At 39.6% G+C, this 21,043-nt stretch overlaps 1 protein-coding gene across 3 annotated transcripts in view; it reads right to left on the bottom strand.

The window, feature by feature from the left end:
• The window catches only part of LOC131058395 (uncharacterized protein At2g33490), a 128,466-nt gene that overhangs the window by 31,518 nt on the left and 75,905 nt on the right, over positions 1 to 21,043 (bottom strand). For 2 of the 3 annotated variants that reach the window (XM_057992255.2, XM_057992259.2), the window contains 3 exons: positions 10,776 to 10,804; positions 10,476 to 10,680; positions 10,181 to 10,369 (listed from right to left, as the gene is read on the bottom strand). In XM_057992255.2, coding sequence (XP_057848238.2) covers positions 10,181 to 10,369; positions 10,476 to 10,680; positions 10,776 to 10,804 — 423 coding nt within the window. The remainder of the gene's footprint in view (positions 1 to 10,180; positions 10,370 to 10,475; positions 10,681 to 10,775; positions 10,805 to 21,043) is intronic. The other variant, XM_057992256.2, reaches the window with a different exon arrangement.

Below are 21,043 nucleotides of genomic sequence, written 5' to 3'. Positions count from 1 at the left end.
AAAAGGTGTTTTTCAAAATTCCGCTAAGGACCCTATGGAAGGGTCAGGAGCGAATTTGCCTTCTTTGTCCAAAATTCATCATCTTGCATGCTTCCAAGTCTTCAAATGTATCAAACGACGTCCAATCTTCATTCCCAGAGACCCTGCACATAAAAAGTTAATCAAAATTAGTGACAAATAAGCTCAAATAAGATTTTCGCTCTGAACCCTCTAGAAGGGTCAGGAGCGAATTTCCTCTTCCAGGCTAGAATCCATCATTTTTTTAAGGTTTTCAAACATTTCCAATTTTTCCTTCAAAATGCCTTGCAAATCAAAATTTGGTCAAATAAGGCAAGAAATGAGTCCTAGGTTGATTTTCGCTCTAGACCCTTTGGAAAGGTCAGGAGTGAAATTCGCTTTGGACCCTCTGGAAGGGTCAGGAGAAAAATTTGACATTTTTAGACTCTCCGTCAGGATAATTTTATGGAATATAACATTTAAGTATAAGTGACATTTCCTTCTATATATAACTTTCAGGATGTTTGAGAGTGTTTTCAGACCTCCAGGAGCTATATTGCAAAATCTAGTTTTTGGAGGATTTTCAGTTTTCCAGAGTTAGTCAAATTTCAGGATCAGGACATTCCAGACTTAGCCAAATTTCAAGATCAAGACATTCCAGACTTCATCACTCACCAACTCGACCTCACTCAAGCAGAACCTGCTATCCAGGTGATCCCCTTGGTGACACTCGAAAGTTAAAGGCTAACAGACAAAACCCTAAAAGACCTAGAAAACAAACCCTAGAAAGCAAAAAGCAGGGGTCCCCATTTGCAATGGGGCGATGTGTGAAATGGTCACAACACTATCGAAGGCTGTCAAGGGTACATCTTCCAATTGAGAGCATGGTGTTGATTGTGAGTAGGTAATTAAATGCTTGTTGTTTGTCTATGCATAAGAGAGCATCAATCATTTCAAATCATGAACAAGTAGCTTACAATCACTTGCCAAATTTTGACAAGTTTTTGCCAAGTCATTAAGTTTGTTGGTTGAAAATTTTGTACACTTGGGGAAATATACAAAATTGTGGTTTCAACCACAACACACGAGTAAAAACTATCCTAATTAAGGGAAGGCTCCCCCTATCTAACTAAAACTAAAATAAAAACAGGATGGTACAGCAGTCTTCCTTCTTTCTTTAAAAAAGACAATATCCTTTTCTCTTCACAGAAAAGGATAGCGATTGAATATGAACAGTAATAACCACTTTTAAGTAAAATGAGAGAAAGGAAATGAAGTTTCCTGAAAGCGCAAAGACTTCCGTCACTTCCTTCGGGACGGGACAACAATATCAAGCTCAAAGACTTGACTATTGGAAGTCCTATCTACCCTTTGCTATACTAAATTTTACAATGAATAAAAGACGACAGCACAAAGACTGGAATAATTTATTCTTTTAACACAAAGACAAGAACTAATGCAAGCTCAAAGACTTGCTGCTATTTCTTATCAAACAATAATTTTTTCTCAAGAACAGACGCAAGCTCAAAGACTTGCTGCTCCTTCTAGAGATTTCCTATTTTAATTAATCTTCTCTACTTGCAGCTCAAAGACTTCAAATCAGATTGGACTAAGCTCCTTTAGAAACACTTTGCATAGAATAAATAAAAAGAATGAAACTCAAACTTGTAGCTCAAAGACTCAAAACTTGAGTAATCTTTCTTTATTATTCTTCAAAACCTTCAATTCACATACATAAGCTCAAAGACTTCTTGCTGTAAATTTGGCAAAGTTTTTGCTTGCTTTCCCAAAAGATAAAGATTACAAAGGACCCTCTCTTCTATTTATAGGAGAGGAGCCTTGAGAAAAAGGTGGGAGGATCCTAACTAACTTGAGAAATTCCCTCAACCACCAAGACCTATTCAACAACTAATTATGACTTCATTAACTAACTAAGACTTATTCCAACTATAGTCCTAATTGGACACAACTTGTAGTTGCCTTACCAGTAATTACAAAAATACAAGTGATGACAACTTGCCGAAAGGGAAACTACAATTCTGAAATTACAATTTTAAAATTTTACAACAAGTGTTAAAAACACTTAAGTTGCAACTCTTGAAGATATGAACAATTCGAACTTCTGAATAACTTTCTGCAATTCATCAGGATCTGATTCATGAGTGTTCATAGCCACCACCCTAGTTTTTACGATGACATCATGGCATTGGCATAGCGTGGAATTGCCTTTTTCCAATGCTGACCGGATTTCCTGCAACTTAGTTTGATACTTAATCAATATTTGAATGGAAGCGACTGAGAATTGCTCACTTCTCCATTCATCATGAATCTTGAGTTGCAGGTCTGCAAGAACTTCTTCCTCGGGCAGCAGCTCATCATTCTGATTTAAAATGTCGCAGGATGCCTTTTTGCAATGGGAGGTTACATCTTGAAAGACTGCTTCACGCAACTTTAAGGTTTCATCAATTTCTTCAATGAGTGATTTGAGAACAAGAGATTTGTTCTCCAGAAGTTCCTCATATTCAATGTACGTGACTCTGGAAGGAATCACGTCATGCACCTGAAGAACGCCCAACTGATGTTGAGGCATCTTTTGCCAAGAAACTAAATTTTCCTCAACCTTCTCCAAATTTAGTTTGAAAGCACCCAAGATTTGATTCAACTTATCTTCAATGATCTCCAATTTAACCATCGTTTCAAATACCTATCTTATGACTTGTGAACATAAGTCATGCAGTTGATCAACCCAGGTGTCTAAGGCTTGAACCTTTTGGGCGGCTCTCTCGATACCTTGGATTGGTTCGCTGACCCTGGAAGAAATAGGTACTTGGCCTTCTCCACTTGAAGGTTGAGTAATACTTTGGATAGCTGCCATGAGTCTTTGATTCTCTACTTCCAGTTGATCTTTCTTGGTCAACACCTCATCATACCGTTGTACCAATGTAGCCACTGTTTGTTGAGCATCGTGCTTGACAACCTCATGAGTCTGCTTACCCAGTTGAACTTTGGTGATCCGATAATCAGCTGCTTGCATTTCTTCAACTGGTTTATCTGATATTGGTTCAGCAATCTCTGCCACTCTCATTCGGTTTTCATCAATGATCACCCTTGAAACTGTCTTTGCCCTCTTAACAACTTTAGGTTTTGATTGTTTCAACTGTTGGTAGTTGAAGGGATCAGCTGAGATCACCTGCTTCTTCCTCTTTGCAGTGAAGGAACTGAGCCATGGAGGTAAAGCCATTAACTTTGATTCTGGGATAGAGGGAGAAGCAATTTCTGTTTGAATAACAGTGGTGACCTTGGGAGAAGTGTCCGTCTGGATAGCCACCATAGTCTGCTTAGTGACGACAGGATGTGATGAAGATATCATGAACTCATCAAAACAAGTCATAGAAGTATCAATATCAGACACAGGTACATATGAAGGATCTTCCGAAAAGATATTCAACAAATTTTCTTGAGGATGGCCTTGAGATGGTTCTGCTGCTAAAAGTGGGAGGACGTTCTACGGAGATTCTGAAACTGAAGGGGCAGATTGAGAGCTCACATCTATCACAGGAGGAAACATGGGTACCTCAATAGGAAGTGAAGAAAGAGAATTATGTGGAGACTCTGTAGAAAGTGACTGAGGAGCATTATTAGATTGAGTTTCTTCCTCTGAAGCTTTAGGATCAATCACATGAATTTCCAACTGTGGCTTCTCCTTGCCTTGAACTGTTATTTCCTGAGGAGGAAGCACCATTGCACGGCTGACTCGCAATTTAATCCTCGTACTAGAAGAGGATGCACCTTCTTTGTTGTCTAGTTGAATTTCAGACTTCCGCCCAAGAGGACCTGTAGAATCATCTTCTTTCCCAACCTTAATCTTAATGAGCTTGACACCATTATTCTTTAGCCAGATATTGGTATTGGCAAGAACTGACTGAAATCTATCCAAGATAGAAGTGCCTTCCTTGTGGGACCAGTGGATAGAAGGAAGCGGAGCCTCATCAACATTCCGATTGACAAACTCAGGATCAAGAACGTTACCATCATCAATCATACCTTGTGGCACGTTCACGAGGTTTAGATCCACAATCTGTTCTGCAGTGAGTCGGCAGTAATCCATCTTGCGAATCTCCTTTTCGGTACGAAGATCAACCCAGATATCTTCTATCCAGTGTACATGGATGAAGGTCTTCTTGATCTTCTCCTTCATGCCTCGGTAATCGAAATCAGCTCTAGGTTTGAATCTTTTGAGTCTGATTTCCTGCAACTCAGTCTCCATAGCCCTGGCCTTGATTGAAGTCATTAGAGAATATTGACCAATCTTCAATGGGTTGTTGGAAGAAATACCCATGCCAACCTTGTGCTTAACTAACTGGTGTGTATGCACAGCCATGATCTGCCTTCCCAACTCCATGAGAATAATCTTATCTGTTGGGTACCGTGGGAGCATGTAAGGCTGCCCGCCATAGCATCCAACTCTCATGTAGGTAAAAGTTGGAAATTGGAGAAACAAACAACCATATTCTTTCACCTTTTCCCATGCTTCATCTGAGACTCTTTTGTTCTTCAGGTTCTTGTCAAATTGACACAAATAATGACCAAAGAAAGCATCCTGAACCCTTCTGAAATGAGACCTACTTGATCTTAGAGGCAACTGATCATAGTATTCCCAAACCGGTACAAGCATGCGGTCACCCTTGGTGGAAAGACCTAGGAAATGTCTAAGTGACGCAGCAATATACACGAGATATGAATTCATGTAGAAGGTGAAGGTAGTAGGGACGACTGCAAGTTGCTCACACAAAGCATCGCTGATGATTTCACCCAAACAGATGTGCTGAGACTGCCTTACTAACATAATAAATTGGTACATCCAAGGTTCAAAAACATTGGAATGCTCCAATCCCATCATACGGCTAAGAAGAGTAATAGTATCACCGATCTCATTCTTGAAATCAGACCAATATAACTTTGCCCATCTGGTAAGCGCAGTGCGAGGTTCATGAATCCATTTGTTGATATGTCACTTACAGTCTTTCTCCCTTTTGGCAAAGTATCCAGCTGCACTTTGCTTGGAGATCTCTATATAAATGGTTTCGAAAGGTATTTTGAAAACCCTCTCTATAGCTTCTGCATCCAGGCGAATGATCACTTCCCCATCATCATTTCTAATGACTCGTGACTCTTTGTCAAAATGATGAGCACATGCTAGAATAAATTTTGGTTCTAGGGCAGCAACTAGAAAGGATGCGGCATGATGGATATGGCTGTCTAGCAACCGTTGCATATCACCCTCCTTCGGATCTTCAATCCTTTGTATGAATTCGGACATGTCAACATGCCCTATCTCAGTATCCTTGATATGATCAAAGAAGGAGGAGATCTGTGACTGCGGAACTTCATTCTGGTATTTATCATACCTGTATTTCATCTTTTTTGGAGTGGGAGATGATGATACATCTGTCATCTGGAAACAACTGGGAATGCTGCAATGTAAATCCAAGAGTATCAAGGCAATATCAAAGTCAGTATCTTTAGACATTTTCACTCCTCCAAATGAGAAAGTTCAACTTTCGTATTTTGGTTTTGTGAGAGGAGATATAAGAGGTGGAAAAATAAGCTTTGGACTTATTTCGGGTTTTGAAACATGTTTTGCAAGTACACAAGAGGGAAGTACAAACGTGCAATCGAGTTTTAAATTCCGAATGTAATTATACTTGCAAAACACGAAGCATGAATAAATGGAAGGAGAATGAATTTTCAGTTTGGAAGTTGGGAATAACACATTTACAATTGGTTTTCTAAATCCAAATGCAAACTTATTTACAAACTGAAAATCGAAGGAATGGACGGAAAAAAGGTATTTAGACATGCGGGAAATGACAAAGATGATAAGTACGGATGAGGGAATTGGAAGCTGATAGGTAAAAATGAATTTCGGGAAGATCACTTGGAACTTTGTCATGCCAAAATGGGAAGGACTTTCAACTTGCAATCCGGATTTCAAAACCCGAAATTGGGAAGAACTTGATTTTTTCGTCATTGAAACTTGATTTTTGGACTAAAGAAGGTTAAGTCTTTGTCCAAAAAGGGAAGAAGGTTAAGTCTTGAGGTAGAACTTTTCACACTTGCAAATTTCTTTGCAAATTGGGAAGAACACATTTTCCTTGTTTTGAAACTTGATCTTTTGGATCAAAGAAGGTTAAGTCTTTGTCCAAAAAAGGGAAGAACACAAATTTTCCTCTTACTTCCAATCGGGTTTCTAAAACCCGAATGCAAGTAAAGAAGGAGAATTTTCAATGGGGAAGAACAACTTTTACTTTACAAATTTCTTTGTAAAATGGGGAATTTCCTCTCATAAACCCAATATGAACATGAACAAAACCAAAACTTAAACAAGAAAATGCAAGGAAAGAAACAAGAAAGAAATACAGAAATAAAAATTACCTTGAAAGATGAGGAGAGATCCAAGCTTGTAGAGTCAACCAAACATGGAAGATGAAACCCTTTAAATAGAATTTAAACAAAGGAAGAAACTTAGCCACACATGGTGACCAAAGAAAAACCGATTTGCTATAAAAATGCCATGAAAAATGCCAAGGAAGTAGTTCGAAAATGATTTGATTCATCATTAAATACAAGAGAAAGCAAAAATGATTTAGAATTGAAAGCATACCTTGAATGAGAAAGGTGCGAAACTTGCAAAAAACGTGACTGGTTTTTAGGGCGTTTTTGCAAATTGATTCCCCAAAACGTGCACAAAACGGTTTGAATGAAGTTTGAAATCCAACGCATTTATGATTAAATCAAAAACGCCTTAGGAAAGGGTAGATTCGAACCTCCAAACCATGGCAAATGGCACAAATACATGATTCAGAAAAAAAAAAGTTGAAGAAGACAAATGGCGAAAATCAGTTTGATAGATGCGTAGAACAAGGGTTTGAATCCTTCAAAGTTGCAGCAAATCCGCATTTGGAAGGAATCCCTATCCTTCCTCCAAAAAATTCGAACCCAAATCAGTTTGCAAAGGCATGGGAGAAATTTCGGGTTTTAGAAATGAAACAAGAAGTTTTCAAAATGTTCATATTTTTGCCTCTAAGGCAAATTTCGGGATTTAGAAAAGGAAATACAAGTTAAATTACTTGTAATAGAGAAATAGAATTCCCTTTACAAGTGATTTTACTTAAAACATGTAAAGGGATTTTAAAATCCCATTTACAAGTTCTATTTAAAAATAAAAATAACTTTAAGTCATAAAAACATGTAATGGGGTTTTAAAAACCCATTTACAAGTTTTACAAAACACTTAAAAGTCATTCTACTAGTAAAGGGGGTTTTAAAACCCTTTTTACCAGTTTCCAAAAACTTGTAATTGGAGAAAAATTCCCCTACAAGACCAAAAGCTTCAAGGGGGTTTTGAAAAACAAATTACCAGTTACCGGTAATTATTGAAAAATTCCCCTACATTGAAGCAAAAACATAGCAAACAGACTCGAAACGTGACGAAATTCGAAACGTAGCTTGGGGATGGATCAACAATCGATCCAGTCCAAGGATGGGGCGAATTTTTGCCTCGGGAAGCATGCCATAGAGTAAAATTTTTCATTTTTTAATAAAAATTTCCATGTGATAGTCCAATTTTTGAGATCAAAAATTGAGGACAACAAAGTCCAAGTCAAATATGCTCCTTATTAAGACTATCAAATTCATAGTTCATGATAAGTAGTTTCCTAGAATGAATACAAATTTATCATCCATCAATCAACTTATTCACAATATTAACATACAAGTGAATTTCAGTGGTAAGAAGTGCATAATATTGTATTACCCTAGGTATTGGGCATGATGGGTTGTACAAACTCGTTGATCCAACAACAACTAATTCAGATGAGATAATAACAACATTCTTTTGCATGAAAGATATGAAGATCCTAACCTTCAATATTTAGCTAAACTCAAGCAAGCTAAAATTGTTCAAGGTCTACCTACTACTCAAGAAAAATAGAAGCCCATCAGTTGCAAATGGGTATACAAAGTTAAATGTAGATCAAAAGGTTATTTAGACAAATATAAAGTTAGGCTTGTCACAAAAGATATGTGCAACAAGGGTGAATTATGAGAGAAATTTGTGCACATTGTAAGATGCTTACCTTTCAACTTTTTATTACCGCTCAATTCGGATGAGAGTCTACCGAATGTATGTTAATAGTGTCTTCTTAGACAAACTTGGAGGAGGAAGGTTACATGGTCCAAACACTAGGGTTCCAAGTTCCTAGAAAAGAGCACTTGGTTTGCAACTTAATAATGTCATCATGCGGATTTTAGCAAGCTCTTCAAGCCTGCTATTTTAAAATTGACACGTACCTTAGAGATTTTAGTTTTTCAAAATGTCAAAATTAGTGGTGATGATATAGTACTCTTAATTTTTTATTTTCATGATCTTGCCATCACCAAAAGTAGTGTCATTTTGATTCAACTAGTGGAGTCTAATATTTGTTCTATTTTTTAAATCACAGATCTAGGTTTTGTTCAACATTGTTTAGGTGTAAAATTTTAGCAATCTGATCACACTTATTTTATATCATAAAGTAAGTATGCCAAAGCTCTTCTAGAAAAAATCAGGACGATTGAATGTAGTCCTATATCTACACCCACGGAAGTTGGAGTAAAAGTCTCAACTAACATCAATATGTCATCAGTCAATAAATCAATATATCAGTAGTTGGTAGGTGGTTTATTTTATCTCATTACCATCCAATCTGACTTATGTTTTACAGTAAGTTTTCTCAATTCATGTCTAAGCCTCGAGAAACATTGGCAAGCTAGAAAACAAGTCCTTTGATATGCCAATGGGTCCCTTGACTTTGGCATTCTATATCAAAGATCTGTTGACTTCACGGTAATGGGATAAACTGATTATAATTAAGTTGGAACATTTGGGACAAGGAATTCTATAATTAGTTATGTTTTAACTCTAATTTAAGAATAATATGCTGAGAAACAAGCTACAAAATGTAGTTGTTTATCCTCAACCAAAGCAGAATATAAGGCATCCATTCATACAAATTGTGAGATAATATGATTGCGAAGGTTATTGGTTGATCTTCAACTTGACCAAATAGCATCAACCTCACTTTTCTTCAATAAACAGTGTCCTCAAGACGGTGAAGAACCCAATGAATGAAGCCAAAAACAAGCATATTAAAGTTCATCTACTAACAAAGCAATCTACTAACATAATGACAAAACGACTAACAAAGCAATCTACTAACATATTAAACCCGATGATAAAGATTTTTGCCTCAAATTATGTCCTAACAAAGCAATCTACTAACATAATGACAAAACGACTTGGTAAGGATTAGCTTGTCAAGTTACAAGAAACACTTAGAATTGCATATGGTTTAGATATCAAGGTGGGTATTAGATTTATTAGCTATTAAATTCATAATATTAACAATAATTTATCATAAGGGTGCTTTGTATGTTAGGCATATAGTTTGATTTTTCACTTTTTATAGCATGTAGGTTGTTGATCCATTGCGAGGTTGTTCCACAGATTTAGGTGTATGTTAGTGTACTTTATATATGAGGAAGTTGTCTTGGATGTTATAAGAATGGCATGTTCATTGTTAATATATTATATACTATATGGTAACATCTTTATGAAGTAACTTAGGTCATAAACTCAAAGTGATTGTTAAACATTAAATTTTTAAAAGAACAATCATTACCTACAGGGTATGCAATCATGCAGGATGAGAATATTATACAGCGGATACAAAAGCAAAACATAAGTTGTACTTCACATTTTGTCAAAAAAAGTTGTTAGCCAGTTTCAGGGTTTTAATTGGGTTGAAATTTTGGGGCATTATAATGGACATAAGACCATCTCACAAGCTCCGGGATATATAGACCAAACAGCAAAAAATTGACAACTATAGACAGACAATCAAACAAATAAAAATTTTAAAGTTAAGACTTTCTAGTTTTAATATCCTTACTCTCTAATGAAGGGACTGTGTTTATTTCATTATTGCATTATTACTCCACATATTAATTTTATTATAGTCTTTGTGTTTAATTTTGTTGTGACAGGTTTCCAACTTAGCCTTCCAAAAAGCTGGTTGAGAATGCAAATATGTTTCACAAAAATATTGCATAGACAGAAATGGCATAGACATAATTGCTTGACCTGAAAAGAATTTTCAGAGTTTGCAGATTCATCTAATTCACAATTACTCTTTCGGAAGGCAAAACTTGCTCCACCGTCATCATCTAATTCACTCATCTGGTCGTCAATGTGCTGTTCCTTGGCAATTTTGTTAAAATGAGGCTCAAGTGCTTCCAGAGAAGCAAATCCCTTTCTAAATAATTGCAACTGCTTCAAGAAGAAACCATAAGTCAAAAAGAAAAAAGTTTGTAACTGTGAAATTTCCAAAGAATGAGAAAAACAGTGTGTATATTATATAGATATAAGTGCAAGAAACCTGTGACGTATGGTGACGTGCAGTCTGCGTTAGAAGAGTACGCGACTGTCCCTGCTTTAGTGACATCAAGCGACAAACAAGGAATGTTGCTTGTTCATCATACTCATCTTTAGTTAATTTCAATTGCTGAATAGAAAAAACATCTGTTTTACTGTTCCTAGCCTTTCCTTTTGCCTTGTGCATCCTCATATGTTCGTATAGTTTCCTGTAGTCCATTGGACAAACGTCACATTCATCCATGCAATATACACTACAAAAATTAGAGAGGAATTAACAAACTATGGAAACCATCATCCTCACCTTTTCTGATCACACTGACATCTTAATTCCTGCAAAGACAAGAAAGCACAAAAATGATATGAACAGATAAATTGAAATTTGTGTTCATAATCCTCTCAGATCTTTCTATTTTTTGATAAAAAATTAGAATATTATATTAAAGGGAAACTATATGACCAAAAATTGTTCAAGCATGAAATCAACCCAAAATATCAGTAAACCCATTAACCGGCAGGAAATTTACATCAGCGAAAACAACAGCAATCAGAAATACAGCTGAACATAAGAAAAGCTGAGAAGAGAGTTTATTAAAAGATACTAGATATCAAGAAAATTTTCAGAAGCTTGATTGGTGCAGGAGCACCTAAGGGTTGAAATGCCCTTAACCAATTTTGTCTTGTGAGACCTTCCAGTGGTCATGTAAATACATAAGGACTGACTCTAGTCCATTTGTATGGTTGTTTAATTGCAGTTTTTAAAATTTCTCTTATCGGCAAAACCTACCCCCGATCAGCAAGTCTTACCCCGATGAGTTCGCCAAAGTTTGGAGTGGTTCACACTTACCCCAATGACCCGATAAGTCGTCAGTGCTCGGAGTATTGTTATCGGGTATCGGAAGGAGTAGTTTCAAGTTTCCCCGATGATTAACTTGACCTATATTCGAACGGTGATCGTGGATGATCCTACGGCGGTCGCTACACCACAATGGAGAGATGCACGAAAGTTATTCCCCGCAACTTGGCGACCAAGTGGTTGGACCCGGCAAGAGAGCAGCTCAGGCGAGTTAACAGGTGAGCAAGTCCGAGATGATCGAACAATTGTTGCTATACCACTATGGCGAGATGCACGAAAGTTATCCTCCACGACTTGGCGACCAAGGTGGGGCCCGGCAAGAGAGCTTCATTCCGGGCGGTTAGTGAGGCTGTGCTAAGGTGGCAGGGCAAGGACCTATTGTTCGTTGCACACGCTCCCTGTCACCGACATGGTCCCCCTTTCCTTTTTCTTTTTTGGGTTTGGTCTTTTTGCCCTCGCCTTGCTGAGTTCCGCGCAGAGCGTCACGCGTCCGTTTGAGCGTGCCCGTAATCAGTCCATGAGATGATGATGTTATGATCGGAGGAGCTTGTGAATCTGTGAGATCAGTTGAGACTTCAGGCATGAAATCCCAAGGGATAGTTTAAATCTGAAAATCACCTGAGATACGCGTAGAATGATAGAAACTGGTAGAATGTCGAAGTTTCAAAACCTCCCAAGATCCTGAAATTCGCACTTTTAAGTGAAAATGCAAAAAGTTGAAAACCTCGCAGATGCCTTCAAAGTGCTGAAATTGGCAAAATGCGTGAAGGCGCCGAAATTCGCATTTTAGGGGGCAAATGCGAAAAAGTTAAAAGGATTTTCAAAAAAACCTCCACATCCCCGAAAATCGCAATTTGGAGGAAAAATGCGTGGAAAGTGAAGTTTGAAAAAATCTCTCCAATTGCCGAAAATCGCACTTTGGAGTTGAAGTGCATAAAGGGTAAAAGTTTGCAAAACCCCTTGAAATGCTGAAATTGGCAAAGGCCCACCAAACTCCGAAATTCGCATTCTAAAGGGATAGTGCGAAAATTTAAAAGTTTTAAAACACCCTCAAATCTCCGAAATCCGCATTTCAAGTAGTAAGTGATGCATGTGGAAGTTCGCAAAGGCCTCCAAAACCCCGAAAATCGCACTTTAAGGTGAAAGTGACAAAAATAAAGTTTTCAAACTCCTAAAGCCCGAAAATCGCGTAAGGAGGGAGAAAATGTAAAAGCGAAATTTTCAGGAGTTGGCAAAACGCTTCAAATCACCGAAGTTCGCACTTTGGAGGTAAAGTGCGTAAAGGTTAAAATTTTAAAAAGTGCATGAAAATGCCGAAAATCGCATGCCAAGCGATAAGTAAAATAGAATGAAAGTTTGCAAAGCACTCTAAAGTCCGAAAATTTAGAAGCTTGCAAAGGACCTCCAATCGCCGAAGTTGGAAGGGCAACCAAATCGCCGAAGTTTTCAAAGAGACTACAAACTCCGAAGTTCAAGGGTAAATCGCGCCATACAAAAAATTGCTAAGTTAAATTTGGAAGACTCTCCAGAGATCACGCAAAGCTTATAGTTTGCAAAAGGCGCTGAATAGCCGAAATTCGCCTACCAAAGGAAAATCGCGATTTAGGAGGTAAATGTCATTTTCACCAAAGTTTGAAGAGGATAAAAGGGAAACTCCATTTGCCAAGGGTCGCGCTATGAGGTAAATCGCGCAGTGAGTGTTTTTCACGCACTCCATTCTCCATTGCTGAAACTTCGCGTAGGGTTAAAACCGCGATTTTTAGAAGGCTAAAAACTTGCAAAGATGTCTTATTTTCCGAAATTCTCCATTTAAGGTAATACCGCGATTCTTCTTTAAGTGTTGAAAGTCACGAGGTTTTCATACCTTGTAGAGAGCAATAAAATGCCGAAGTTCGTATAGGAGAAAGTCGCGGTTTCTAAAGGGCTCTCCAAACCCCTTTACAAACACCTTGAGCCCATAACAATCGCAGAGAAGTGTGGAAGGTTAATTAATTTATTGGTAAAATCACGCAGGAGGAGAAATCACCAAGGTAATAAAATTGCTAAGTCTGGGTGTTATAACTATATTTTTTTCTCCAAATTTTAGGCGCGAAAATCTAGAATAGGGAGTTAACCGTTGGAATTCGAAATTGCAGAACTCTCCCGTTCCAATTTGCAAGTCGTGAACTTATCTTTTCAGAACGTAAGGCATAAAAGTATCATTTTTCAAATCCAAAGGAATTCATTCTTGCAGGGCAGGTTGTTCAGATTCACGCCATTCATCTTCACCAGGTAAGTGTGCTCCGCCTCTGTTGAAATCGTTCAAAATATGTGCAAAATTGGATAAATGTGTCAGTATGCAAAAGTGAATTAAATTGATTAAGTCTTAAAACGCCTCTTTTCTCGTGTATAAGACATTAGGAGCAATTGAAAACAGAATCTAGGAATTAACTAGAAACGCATTTTCAGACTTAGGAAAATCTTAACTTTGTCCATCAAGAAAATTGATCCTGAAATGCCTAAGTGTAAATTCAGTGGTCGAAATCGCCTAAATCCTTGAACCACAGCCAAATAAGTAAATTCGTAGTCGAAAAGCTTCATAAATATTCATGTTTAAATCAATTAAGCTTTTTAGCTAAAAGTGTCATGCTATTCTTTAAAATTCGGTTTTCGATTTAATCTTTGTATGCTGACGTATCCTTTATCTAACCCGCTTCGTTTCCTTTATATCGCCTTGTAATCTGCATCCGGCTATGCAGGATAAATGCCTAAATCAGTGGTAGAATCATCAAAGACACCTGCTGCAGCCGAGACATCATGAGCGTCCAAATCAGATATCCCTCACAGAGTCAAAAGGATGAAGTATCAGTATCAGAGAGGAGGACTAAGGGAGTCAAAAGTTCAGAGTGTGTGGGAGAACGTCGGTGATACTGACCTGGGCCATATTGATATTCAAGATTTCAGAAACTGAGTTTTCTCCCCTAATGCCTATGGCAGGCCTAGGCGGATGATGGAACGTGGCATTGCCCAGGCAACAGGATTTCCCCCGACAGTGCAAAACTATGAGCTAGAAGTAGAGGTTGCCCGGCATTACCAACCAAGCTCCAGATTGGTGCTCCTCGAGGACATGGTCCTCGCTAACTTCACTCCTGAGGCCATTGGCGACGCATTTGACATTCCCTTTCCGAACAACCCCATAGCCACAATTGTAGATGAAGCGCAGGGGGCATATGATATGAACCCCGCTAGATGCAGAACACTGATAAATGAAGAGTGGTACAAGGAGAGAAGACCTCCAAGCGTCAGGATTGGGAAAAAGACCCCTAGAAGCGACTTTCACAACAAGCATGGGGACATGGTCACATTGCTCAACAGGATTATGGGACTTCCCCAATCCAATTACTTTGAGGAATGGATGTTCTACTTCACAGAACAAGTCTTCGCCGGGAAATCCAAGTTTGACTGGGCCCAGATTATAAGCGACAACATCCACACTTAGCTGATCGAACTTGAGGTGAAGAAGTACTTCACTATGACATCCTATTTAGTCTACATGTTCACCAGAAACCAGCCACTGCCGGGTTTAATCATGAAAGGTGAAATTGGGAATGGGCCTGATCAGGTGAAGGTATATGATTGTTATCCACAACTACACTATCAGGACATAGCTCAAAGGGAAAAGAATAGCCCGACCTGTGCAGTTGGTCAATATGAGCACGTCAATGACGCCTTCACAATGCGCCTGGTCAGGCTAATGCAGGGAGGACTACACATAAGGCTCTCAGAGCAAGCTACTATTCTAGTACAGAGATATGGTGCCTGGTTCATCCAGTTCCCAAGGTTCTCCTACATCCGGATAGCTGGCTTTGAAGGTGCTCCTTTCCGACTTCCGTGGTACCCAACCGACAAGATAGTTCTCCTGGAAATCGCAAGGCAGTCACGTCCAGCGAGCAGCTTACTAAGAGACAGAAAGCAGTTTGGATTCGCATTCCCTATGATTATAGGTAACCAGGATGTCCATCTAAAAAACCCATCCCAGGCAGAGGAATCCTTTGCAAAGCTAGCCTCCTACGGCCTACAAGAGCATTTTCCAAGGAAGTGTTTCGATCACGACAATCTGGCAAAGAGAGCCTATGGCAGGTGATACAGAGAAAAAGAATCAGTTGAAGATTATTGGAAGAACTGCTCTAATGACTATGAGGTCCAAAGGCGCGAATATTCGAGGTTGAGTGTGCAGCAAATGCGACTCTATGAATACCACCGAGTCCCAGATCAACTGACAGATTCAGGAAATTGCCTGCAAGTCCGGGAATTTGAGGCAATAAGACATCTTTTGCCAGGCATCGATTGGTTGCAAGACCCGATCACTGATTTTGAGGCGGTTATGGTAGCCCCAGGAAGATACACTAACCAGTGGTTGCACCAACAAATTGAACGACTAAATCATGAGGGAGTCCAGTTCACCTACCACTTGATGGGTAACCTTGATTCTCAGTCCTCCGAAGATGAGGGAACTTCCAGTGCACCTAAGGAAGAGATCGAAAAGCCTGAGAAAAGAAAGAAGGCTAAGGCCAGCAGAGGAACTCGGACATCCAAAAGAACAAGGGAAAAGATACCCATTAGGAGGCCAGAGGTCACTTCATCATCAAAGGACCCCAGTTCATCTAATGATGTAGTTGAACTAGATTATATACCTACTTCGCCTTCCCAGTGTGATATTGACGCATTTGGAGTTGATGATCCTCCTACACCCGATGTGCTGGATGCCCAGCTAAGAGCCATTGAATCATCTAAACCTGATAACCGAGTTGAGGAAGGAGAGATTCCATTCACTCAGGGGATTGAATTGCATGAACCCACCGAGCAGAGCCGCCATGAATTGCTGCTCCATAATACTACCAAGGATGACTCTATTGTTGAAGGAGAGCAAAGGACAGATGAAACCCGCGAGCCTAAAAAGACTGAAGAACAACCATCACACGAAAATACTAGGCAGTTGTTCAGTGAAGTGGGAGAGAATTCGGCTGTGAGCAAGGAACTTGACACTTCCTCTACTCCTGTAACGGAACAGCTGCAAATATGCGATTAGCCGGCTGAAAACATCAAAGAACAGAGTGCCAATTTAACCATAGCATTAGCCCAAACTGTACCTCAAGAATGGTTAATTGCTCGAGCTCAGCGCAAGGCCACCACCAAGCCACCCATCGATTTGGAGGACATCTTCTCATGTATAGACAAAGCCAAGGCCAAGGGGAAGAAAAAGCCCAAGGCATATTCCAGAATAACCAAAGATGAACAAAGGAACCGTACCCTTCATATTGCCACCCCGCCCGTAGACAAGCCAGCGGATCAGATTACACTGGCTGATTATAGCATCACGACTGTCCCCATCGGACAAGCCACTAAGGGGCAGGAAAGGGAGGAATTCAAGGATTCAGTACAGCCCATGCTCAGGCAACTTGAAGAAATAACAGCTGAAAAGAACATGTATCGAGCTTATGTTGAGCAGGCTGAGGGGTACATTGATCAACTCCTGAGACCATTGCATAATGCTTCTGAATCCCACATTCCCCCGACAGCATTGGCACAGAGGACCACAACAGAATTTGAAGGAGTACGAGATACTACAAAGGTCGTCAAGGAATGGATGCAAGGCATTAAAAAAAGAGGGGAGTAAATCTTCAAGGATCTGCGCGAAATGGCCCTCCATAGGGAAGCCATTATTATCAAAATGTGTAAGTTGAAGAAAGAATGCTATAACACTCATGAGGCGATGGCCAAGACATTGCCCCTCATTAAGGCTCTATTTTGGACCTGCTCTCAGATCCCTATTGCTGATACTATCCTAAATCCTTACAGTGTCAATATCTTCAAAGACTGGTATTTGACCCTCAGCATGAAGGATGACATGAGGGATAATATCAATAAAATGCATGATAAGTGCGATGAAACTTTATCAAATGTGAAGGATCTTGGTGAAAGGAACCTCAAATCCATGCTTCCCGGTTGGAAAAATAATATGGAAGATAGTGAGGTGCAACCGCAATGGGAGGATCGGCTCAATCCTAGGGTCACTTACTCTGTAGAGGATCTGGATTTTGCTTTTGGGCTTCAAGCAGACATCATGTTTTGAAAATCACAAGTCATACTGGAGGGAGGAGCTGGAGAATTTGGATAGCCTCCTACAACGTATCCATTACAAGATGTTCAATCCACCTATGCCGCCAACGACCGAATTATTCAAGTTATGCCTAAGATTTCAGGACTATGTCCGAGTAGAACATGCAGCTGATCGGGATATCTGGGGAGAGTATCTGCACGACGAGGTCGAGTTCATCACCGAGGAATCTAGAGTTGGAAAAGAGAAAGTGCTTTCCTAAAGTGCTTTTTTCTTTTAAATTTTGAAAAGTGCACTTTTGGGCCAAAGGGTCATATTTGACTTCCAAGTCAACTGTAAGCTTAAAACTTTATGTATTTGCACTTTTTGAATTATTTTGGATAAAGTTTTAATTACCTTTTTAGGTAGTTATTGCTCCCTTTGGGGTAGTTGCTGATATTTACCCTCCATTTATGGGTATGGGTACCTTTTGTAAGGATGAATCTGGGCCACTTGTTTAGATTAGATCTTGGCCATTCATCTATTTTTGAAGCCTATTTAAAGGGGACTGGTTTTCCCTCTTTTTGTAAGAAGTTCATGGATTGTTGCTGAAGCTCTGGCGAAATTTACAGGATTTAATGCAAAGTTAGGACTGTTTCAAATTTCATTGTGAGTGCATGGTCTCCTTCTTCACTAATTTGAATTATTCAGTTATGTTTTTTTCATTTATATAGCATTTTCTAGATAAACATCTGATAGAATCCTCGCTGTTCATACCATTAGGGACTGACTGATTGTCATTCCTTCTACATGGTTAATTTGAACCCTTTCACATGCTTAGTTCGGTTATTGAATACTCATGGAATGAATGTTAAAGTTCTGATGTTGTGTTTAATAGCATGAAAACTCAATTTTCCCTTGAAGATCGCACTAGATTCATACAAATATTGTGCTCAAATGGCTAATAGTGTTTAATCTAGTTATTTGGAGGTGTCTGTCTGTTTTCTTAATATGCTATCTTAGTTAGTTAGACTTTTTGTAACTCTCTTTTCCCTATCCCTCCTTTTTTCCTTTTTTTAACCAAGAAACCCCTGCAATCCAGCTGAAATAGTATCATCCAACCGAAATCAACTGATAACAAGAATATTAGAATTTTAGGGAACTCATCCAGCAATTATCCATATCCTCGTAAGTCCCCTTTGTGTTCCCAGCAAAACACATCAAATCACTGAGCAATCCTACCGTCAAGACCTGACAATCGAAACCTTGAGGTCGTCCCCTTTGATCAAACGAAAAATAGCATTAGGGATTTCCTTATCTTAAGAGAGGATAGGATACTCGACGAGTATACTCTATTCTGTGTTGGCCGGATGAAGTCGCGGGTTCAACGATTTTAGACACGTCAACAAAATTGGCGCTAGAAGGAGGGCAGTATGATGAATGTCTAAACAGCTAAATCCAGATCATATCAGTCTATATTTGTGAAAAGTAACCTTATAGCTTTTTTACCCTCCTCCGCATCAATAGAATTGGTGCTAGAAGGAGGGCGTAATGCAGTATGGTATTGCTGCATGAATTCCCACTCGACCTTCCCCTTGAACAGCTTGGTCAAGGACTGAATCAGTCATATATTTCAGATCAGTTGCGAGCACTTGCTTGGAAATCAAAAGCAAATCATCCTCATTTCAGACAAGTTAGTCACACTATTAATCAAGAAGAAGAAAAGGGTTTGCAAATAGAGACTGTGATCAGGGAAAATCTAGATAGACAAAGGATCGTTGCCCTTCACAAGCAAGTTCTTAAAGAAATCCGACAATTTTCCTTTCAGTCCGCTAATATGGTAAGCGATGGGCCTACCCATTAATCCTACTCAACCAAGAAGAGACCCCGAACCAGTGATACAGCCAGATTTGAGCTTCAACGACGAACAAGAGAACCTCATCATAGAGTTATATAGCTTGGCCTAGTCTGTAAAAAGAAATTATCCCGACTAGTCTCAAATGCGTTTTATCCTTGAGGAGGAACAAGAGATTGTTGATTGCATCGACGCACAAAATCAGAGAGATCAAGAAGCTAATTTAGCTCCTGCACCTGCTCCCGCACTACATCAGCAGAGCATCAGCAAAATAGACATTAGAAATAGCTCACGCTGGAACGAATTAGATCTTTCTCTCCAGAGAGATTTGAAAGGGTCCTAAGGTCTAGCCCGAAGCAGGAAAGATTTGCTGGATTTCACTTCTACAGACGCAAAAGTTATCACCAGGTTGCAGACCCTAGTGAGCCCAGTTCTTCAGACCAGCAGTTTGTTGTCCCAGCAAGCGCAGTTTTTACAACCCGGTTGTTGCAACTCCAGTTCCCATTGTAGTTCCGATAAATCAGCCACAGATGGCGCACAATCCACCTACTCCAAATGGTGCAACTTGGTTGGTGGACAATCTGTCACCAATCATTTTCCCAGCCTAACATGATATGCCCAAAAGTCAAAAGACAGGGACGTGAGCCAATCAGTTTCTTCAATAACAGATTCCATAAGGCCTTTCCCCGATTGCAAGACCCGTACGTGGTAAGTGATGCTTCAGCAAGAGAAATTTACTATTCAGCTCTAGACTATTTGACAGCCATGTTTGTCCGACAGTCACAACGAGCACCGACCACGCTAACCAAAGCCTATGCTAAGGCTATGGAGATCAGTAAAGGACTAGGCCAAAACATCGCCGGACCATTGATGCAATTAGGACCTCCCGCTATGCCTAACCAAATTCAAGAAATTAGCCAAGCTTTGGCTCACCAAACGCGTATCATGAATCCAATTCCGCAACTGGCATATCAGCCCCAACAACCTACAAATCAGTTGGTGCTCCACCCTGGGCCACCTATTTCCCAAATCCCTCCTAAACAACCCGTATATTTGCAAAATATTGCAGTATCGTCTAGAACCCAAGAGGAGAAGGATGAGATGCGAGAATTGACCGAGCAAATGAAGAAGCTTTCTTCTGAAGTCACCTATCTGCGAAATCAAAATAACCAATTACAGAATAGTCAGAGAAATCAGCAGCAAGGTCAGCACCAAAGTCAGTACCAGAACCAAGGATATCAACGGCCTACAAAGACATGGAACACCCATCCTAACAATGGAGGAGTCCCCACTCCATTGGATAACCCGCCGGCATCGGAAAACAGGCCAACAGATAGGGTATTTTTGGCAGAGGCAGCTCTATCTAATTGGTGCAGGTTACATAATACTAACCAGCACTCAGAGCTGCAATGTGATGAGTTTCAGGTGGCAGCCAACATATTCCAGAGGGAGGTTGAGAACACAATACCTCAACCAGCGCTTCCTCCCACCGGATTTGAGTTAGTCCCATCACCAAGGTATGATACTGCGCTTGTCTTGGAAACCTATATTCCCCCATTTTTCTTCCCTAATCAGGATGAAAATGAGGTTGCAGACCCAAACCAACCCGCTGATGTGAATGCATTTCAGTAGTACCAACGCGGGAATCAGGGGTATTACAACAATAACAACCAAAACAGCAATAGTGGCCCTTATACCACTTCCACGCCTCCAAAAGATATCTAGGTTCCTCCAGACCAAAATGCCAATAACAACCCAAGCTATCCTAAGCCACCACAGCAGTAT

Source organism: Cryptomeria japonica, chromosome 5, assembly GCF_030272615.1.
Source record: "Cryptomeria japonica chromosome 5, Sugi_1.0, whole genome shotgun sequence".
NCBI lineage: Eukaryota > Viridiplantae > Streptophyta > Pinopsida > Cupressales > Cupressaceae > Cryptomeria > Cryptomeria japonica.
Note: the sequence above shows the minus strand (reverse complement) of the source record. Positions and strands in the feature narration are given on the sequence as shown.